Source organism: Chelonoidis abingdonii, chromosome 4 (genome assembly GCF_003597395.2).
Source record: "Chelonoidis abingdonii isolate Lonesome George chromosome 4, CheloAbing_2.0, whole genome shotgun sequence".
In the NCBI taxonomy this organism is placed as follows: Eukaryota; Metazoa; Chordata; order Testudines; family Testudinidae; genus Chelonoidis; species Chelonoidis abingdonii.
In genome coordinates, this window is record NC_133772.1 from 83,739,785 (window position 1) to 83,747,450 (window position 7,666).

Genomic DNA, 7,666 nt, shown 5'->3' on the forward strand with positions numbered 1-7,666 from the left:
GATTGCATCACTCATGAACATATTGCAGAGCTGTGCAGGTTCCATGCTTCTATCACAGATGGCAGACAGTGAGCAAGGCGGCACAAGTTCATGTTTTTTTCAAAAAGATGTGACAATGATGGGATATGGATGACATTATGGGGATGGAGAAAGTTGCATGCTGGGAAGTTGACTCCTTGCTCCTAGTCACCCCGGGATGACTTTTCTGCCCCACTCGGCCTTGCCAAAATACAGTGCGCTGGATGGTTGTGAACTTGCACACTGGGATACCTACCCATAGTGCACTGCACCATGCATCGACAAAAGCACTCCATGGTGAGTAAGTGCAGTGCCGATGCAAGAAGCCAGGTATGCACACACAATATACTAACTGCAGCAGCTTTATGACAATGTAATTTGCATTAACCAAAGTTCGTAGACATGGCCTTAGAGAAAGTTAAACTTCATTGGTACTTTTTTTGTTAGTTTTGACAACTAGGTTAGCTTTGGCACCAAAGCTGTGAAAGGGGAAGTCTGAAGATGGCAAATGTACCCTGTGGATTCACAGATGAGTGTCAGGAGGTCACCCATTAGAGAAGATTACGCTATGAAGAGACAGAAAAGGGAATTCCTTTTTCCTACCCCTCATGAAGTTTCTTGGAGACAAAATGTAGCTAACTGAATAGCAAAAGGTGAAGGGGGGTAGTTGCTAACAAGGAAGAAAAATATTGATGTAGCACCTTTTATCACAAAGCACATAGTAGAGCTTATTGGAAGAGATGTAAAATCTTTAGATGAAAATGTTTTAAGTTACATTTTCATAAAGATTTTCCATTTTACACTAAAAATAGGATAAAATGCTCTTGAATAGGTCTCTCATATACATAGAACAGCACTAAAATTCTGGGGTGTAAGGCAGAAGTCAGGGATGCAGCAAACCAATGTAGGCTCTGAGACCAGCCTCTGACAGAAAGTGTTTTATTTGTTAATGTCCATGCAGAGCAGACAGGACCTGGATTTTTTTTTTAACAAGGTCTTGGCCAGGAAATGCACCATCCTGGTAGTAAGATATATCCCACTTGGAAGGATGGAGAGCTGAACTGATTATACTGGATTTGAAGGTGTGGTCCTAATGAACAGCCATGCTATCTAATCCCTGGTGAACAAGGGGTTAAATCTCAGCCTAATTTTCCCCTCCCTCAGAGCAGGTGCTCAGATGAAGGGCTGAATGTGTGAAGGTTAGGGAATCATTGGACAGTGCACATCTTTGGGAAGCTGTAGTGAGTCCCCATGGAGTGAAGTTATAAGAGAGCTGAACTTCAACCCCTGGGAAGCTTTTCTTCTGTTTATAGTAAGAAAATAAATTAGAAAGTAACACACTAAGCATTCAAAGAAAAGACCTTCCTTGTTGTAATACTTTTCAACGGAGTATTTGGTCAGGAATTTCAGGTATTTCATAGCCCATGCACAGGAGGGGGAAAAAAGTGACTATAAAGAGGATTAAAAAAGTTTCCAATTTAATGAACTTTAAAAGATAGATTTTTTGCTTTTGCAACCTTAAGATTTGGGCTTACAAAACCAGGATTTACAACAGTTTTTTTTTTTTTTTTTAAAGTATAAACAAAGACACTCTAAGAAGCCATCTCGATTACAGCAATCTGAGTCCCACTATTACAGAAATGTTTTTCCACTGGTAAGATAGCAAAATATTAACACTTCCTTGTTGCTACTTACACTTGTTTTGAAAACATTTTCCCCCTCCAACCTTCTTACATGCTTGCTAAGTATTGTATCACTCACCATTGGAGTTTTCCCTTAGAAAAGCAGACTCTGACTGGGAGAGAGGAAATCTATGGCATGTCATTGCTCTCTCCTCCTAATTCATCAAGGTTTTTCAGTTCCCACAAGGGTAGCACATTCTTCTCCCATCTCCTTCCCTCTCTCCTCTTTCCTTTCATCATCCTTTCAAAGCTCTCTACATCTTTCATTCTCTTTTTTCAGGGCATTTTACCTGTCCCCCAGGTACAGTGTATCTGTGAGACAGTTATACTGAAACCAATGCTGAACCACAAGCTGAACAGAATGGTTGAGATTGCAAAAAAAAAGTCTTCCCAGGCAGAGTTCCTTATTCCTAAAAATCAGGCATCCTTTGCTAGCACTTTCTAGCAACTACTAGATTCAGCACAAGCATTTTTCTTTTAAATCAATACTATCAGAACCAAACAAGTAATTTTTACTCTCTATGTATCTGTTTTCTCTTTCCTCCCTAGATTCCTCTCATCTAATTGTGTGGGCAATAGTACCATTGCCCCAAAACACCTAGTGTGTCAGGACTGTTGGACTACTGCACTCTACTAAAAACAGGGCCCAGCCAACATTACCCATCATTCCAGGATGATATATCAGCATCACAGCCACAAGCCGCAAAGGCACCCTTCTCTGACACAAGACACCTCCTAAGTTTCAGAGTAGCCATATTTAGGGTAAATGGCTCACACACAGAAATACTTGTTGAGCTGGAAACCACAGGTCCAGTTGCAATTTCAATATTGCAGCATGGCAGAGGAAAAACAACCACCACCATGTTTTCTAATACCAGCCTATTTGCACAAGCTCCCTAGTGTGATGAATAAGACCAGTTTTGATACAAACGAACAGCAAAATTGGAAAGGCTTGAAAAGCTGTGTCAGATACCTTATACATCCTTTCCTCTCTCCCATCTATAATCAATAACCATCTTCTTTCTTTGACGGATTGCATCTTGTAAGTATGCACACAGAAGGTAATGCTTTTGTTACACATCCCTGCATTCAGGGTCATGTTCCAGTGACAATGAACCAAAGTATGCCAGGCACATTCAAGGGTATATTTCTGTGCCATATCTGAATGGCCTTTGACTGGAGTTGGGTCTACATCAATTCACACTTCTAAACACCAAACATCAATATTTCAGCATAACGATGCAACTGTATTAACTTTTTTTAAAAAAAGCTAAAAAAGGTATCATAGGAACAGCCTCAGCTGATTTTGGAAAGAGGCTTGTTTCCTACACCTTTGTATTCGTATTAAAATGACTTCACTGAAGTACATCAACGTAAGTGCTTTATGAAGTATCTCCACATACATAAACAAGGAGGGTATTTTCAAAACATATCTGACACTTCTTTAACTTTCTGAAGTGGAATACAGGGCCAGAGCGCTTCTCCCCATTTGCTCCCATTTTCTTTAAAGAACACACTACACAGCACTATCAGTGTGGTCTAATTCAAGAATCATTCTTCATGAGACTGTAAAGCCTGTAATGTAGCATAACTATCAGTATGCAAAAACTCCTCTTCAGCAGAATAATTACATTAACACCAGTCATATTAGGTGGCTGGCTGAACAAACACACGATCACACAAGAATAAGTCAACCGTCTTATTAAGGATTTACTTTAACAGACCCTTGAAGGGTACACTATACTCAGTCTCATTATCAGAGAGTTGATTGGATTTTTATACAGCACAAGCCATAGGCAATCTAAAATAGACCCACGAAGAATGGAATGGAGAGTCAGAAAAGCAACATTTTAGACCCCCGGCTCTAGGTGCCTTTAACGCTTCCTGTTCATCTTTTGTTAAGGAGAGAGCGAGCACGCACGAGAGAGAGTGTGCTGAACAGATATTTTCATTTATCATGTTTTTAACTTTTTTTCTGATGAAGAATTCTCTGAATCTGTGTCTTCAAACTCTGCTCTGTGCCTTTTCAGTCCTCCAAGAGCTTGAGAGCTCTCATTGTCTGTCAGATGCAAGTTGCTGATATCCTCTTTCGTACCTACACTGTAACTGTTGGAGTCCATTTCAGACAGGCAACAGTCTTTGTGCAAGGTCACACCTGTCTGTACAACGTTGCCATTATCAACATTTAAGTGTGATTGTAGTCCTTGAGTTACAGTCTCCTGCTCAACAATGGACAGAGATTTGGAGAAGTATGAAGGACAAGGATGTAAGTGGCCATTATTGTGATTTACACAGGATGTCTCAAGGTTCCTGTCATCACTGTCATCAGTTTGGTTTCTGGAGTAATTACCAGATCCACTGCAGATGGCGGCAGCAGAGAGTGAATCCTTGAAAATAGCCAGTAAGTGGTTGCTTGATGCTGGTTGACAGTTCTGGCTGTTTTTCTGTTCTAGAAGTCCTGCAGTTTGAGTATACGGCTCTTCGATACGACTACTTAGCCCTTTGCAGATGGCTTTTCCATTGAGCTTTTTTGTATCAAAAGAATGTTCTACAGACCCACTGCTGGTGTCTTGGGATGTGCTTTCTTGATCCTCCGTCCGTCGCTGATTGTCGCGTTCATGATCTTGACCATTACTAGAGTTTTCTACTGTACCATATTCCTTTAAAGCTTCTTTGCTGGGGCTTTCAGTAGAAATATCTTGGATACTTTGAGGAACTAATAAACTCAAGTTACTAGCATCTTCCTTATTTAATGAGGGTGCCGTACCGTGTCTTCCACTAGTTCCTGGTCTCCCCTCATCATTCTCCCCCTCTTCATGAGAGGATTCACCATCTTTACCAGTTGAATAGGATATATAAGAATACTGAAGCCATTTGTAAGCCTTGTAAATCTTTCTCTCTACTGATTCACTATCTGAGCAAGGAGAGGCCCGTTCTTTGAGGACCTCCACATTAGTGGAACTTCTTCCAGGTGAAGAAGCTGGAGAAGAAGAAAGATCATCTACTTTGATCTGTGGATAATCATAGATATCCTCACCTATGTAGGTGCTCACATTTTCTGGATTTGTACTAGTCCGCTCTTCCCTTTGCATTTTCTGTCGTGGTCTCAATGCATTGCGTTGACGTGTCGATGCACGTCGTTCATTCAATTCCTCTTCATCATCTGTGCTGCTACTACTGCTAGAACTGCTAGATTCATTCTCCCCGGGACTTGGGGACCTTGGCCGTGGGAAAAGGTCTGTGTCCAGTTCTGCCTCACAGGTATTCTCATCAGAATCAGACTCATTGGAAAGAGCCAGGAGACGTTTATCCTGGTATCTTCTAAGCGCAGATAGCCTCTGTTGACGAGAAGCCACATCTTCTCTTGCTGGTGGAGATTCTGTTGATCTTAAGGTCCCTAAGTTATAGGCTGTTTCGTCCGATTCTTCTGCCATTTGCGGTGGGGAGTGATGCAGAGAGGCAGAGGACTCTGATTCACTATACCCGGAGCGTTCACTTACTCCGGCATGGAGCTGCAAGATGGTGCTTTCACTAAGGTCACTGTCGGAGTCAGAACTCCAGCCTTCAATCTCCCTGCGCACAAGGGAGTCAAAGAATGCCATCATTCGTGGATCTTCCTGAACAGACTGGTTGGCATAATCATGGGACAGACCACTGCCACTGTTCAGCACAAGACTAATGTACTCTTCATGAGTGTAGAGGCAACGTGAATCATCCTCAATTCTACCATCCAGATCTCCTGTGCAGTCAGGCTGCTTATAAGGACTCCAGATCTGCAAGAGTAAAACAGAAGAATACATTGCTTTTTATATATACAATGTGTAACACACACACACAATTTTAAATATATACTATTTAAAAGCAGTTCAAATACTACAGCAATACAAATGCAAAGATTATGCTATAAAAGGCCATGTTTTAGACATAACTGTCCCCCACCTCCCAAACAAGAGCTTATAGTACTTGGAGAACTGTTCCTTTCACCCCATTCCAGATTTTTTTTAAAGGAGTATTTCCTCCCTTGGCGGCTCACATCAAAAATCCCCAATAGTTTCAGTATTTCAGACTGTAATATTTTTTGCAAATATCAGTGTTCTATTTTTGTACAAATAGGTGTTGCTTACTTACTATGGGTAAGAATAGTTTGTTGCCTACAGTACAGTCTAAGCAATAATGAAGGCACTTGTTTCCCAGGAAACTAGGATCACTTGTAATGATGACGTGCAATGACATTTCATCCAGTTGCACATTATATATCTTCTCAGTGATCAGAATGCTGAATGCATGCAGGTAGAAAGCTAGTCCTGAATTAAAAAGGTTATGTGAGAGATTGACTTCCCCGTACCTTGGTGCACCTGATGTCAAGGGACTGCAGTAGATCTAATCCTGCATTCCCATGAAAGAGAGGGAAGTAAGAATGTTTAGATATTTATTTATGCTACCTTTGAAGGGGAGCTGGGCAGTGATGTTGGGAAATTGAGTCAGTCAATGGAATGGAAAACCTGCCTTATGAATGGAAAACCTGCCTTATGAAAGGAGACTCAAAGAGCTTGGCTTGTTTAGCCTGGCCAAAAGAAGGCTGCGGGGGGATATGCTTGCTCTATATAGATATATCAGGAGGATTAACATTAGGGAGGGAGAGGAATTATTTAAGCTTAGTACTAATGTAGACACAAGGATAAATGGGTAAGAATGGACAAATAGAAGAAGTTAGACTTGAAATTAAGAGAGAGAAGATTCTGGAACAGCCTTCCAAGGAAGTAGTGGGCGGAACGCACATAATCTGGATTAATACTAAGCTGTAAAGTTTATGGAAAACGCGAGGTTTAAGATTGGACAAAATACAATATTATCGGCTTCTAAAATAATGCACACCTATAGGGGCAATATAGATAGTTTTCCTTCACGAACGAGGGCAAATATCCACAACCACCACACCAGGAGGTTTCTGGGCCCCAACCTTACAGCATATCCCCACAATATGAGAGGCACGTCTTGGCAGCCATATATTATCCTCGCCACCACACGCACATGCACCCTAGAAGCCCTCCGGAAAAGAATCATCTGCAGTAACTCAGAAATCAATTGGTACTGTCCTCGAACGAGCAAAGATCTGGTAAAAGCCAGAAGTTAACAAGAGTTTCTTCTTTGCTGGGTTCACATCTCGGGGCTCGGAAAGAGAAAAAGCACACTGTAACAGACAAACACCCACAACACGAACAGGATGGGGGTGGTAACCGTACAAGGCACAAAATACTAATTAAAAAAACCCCTGCCAAAACCTGCCACGACAACGCTCGGCACAGATAGAAATCACACACACCAAAGATGCACAGATTCACCCCTGTTCCACCCAAGGTCTGGAACCCACCATAGCGGAATGGGAGACTCCTAGAGTGGACGAGCTACGACGAATTTCTCCTAATCACTGCAGTTGGCTGGCCCTGCGTGAACTACTTAGGGCCACATGATGCTCTTAAGGTCTTAATGATCCGCTTCTATGAGACAACTATACGGGGTCGGGAGGGAAACTTTTCCTCCGGGTGTCAAATTGGCAGAGGCCTGGAGGTTTCGCCCTTCCTCTGCAGAGGGGCACCGGGTCACTTTTGCTGTGTTGAGGCTCTTGCTAGCGTGAGGCCCCTCACCACACACAAGCAGGGCTAAACTTAAGAGTCTAATATAACATTGGACATAGGTTTTCTAAAGAGGAGTTAAGTTAACAAGAAGAGTAGTATTCCCGGATTAGGGTTCTGTGGCTGCTTTGTGCAGGAAGTCACTAGATGATCAATTGTCCTCTCTGACCTTGAAGTCTATAAATTAATGTACGTCTTGGCTTGCTACTGAGCAGAGCCAGTTGCGCTAGAGGTTTCTCGATGAAGACAATTCAGATGCTCTGTAGGTCATGGGAATGCACTAGCTATGCTACTTAGATCCTCTTTATTTTTATTTCCCGATGGCCTCTGGAA

At 42.0% G+C, this 7,666-nt stretch overlaps 1 protein-coding gene across 3 annotated transcripts in view; it reads right to left on the minus strand.

Annotated features, from left to right (window-relative positions):
• Positions 1-941: 941 nt before the first annotated feature.
• The window catches only part of DCAF5 (DDB1 and CUL4 associated factor 5), a 98,991-nt gene continuing 92,266 nt past the window's right edge, over positions 942-7,666 (minus strand). For all 3 annotated transcript variants that reach the window (XM_032774799.2, XM_032774801.2, XM_075065397.1), the window contains exon 9: positions 942-5,473. In XM_032774799.2, the coding sequence (XP_032630690.1) occupies positions 3,656-5,473 (1,818 nt within the window). In that variant the 3' untranslated portion in view covers positions 942-3,655. The remainder of the gene's footprint in view (positions 5,474-7,666) is intronic.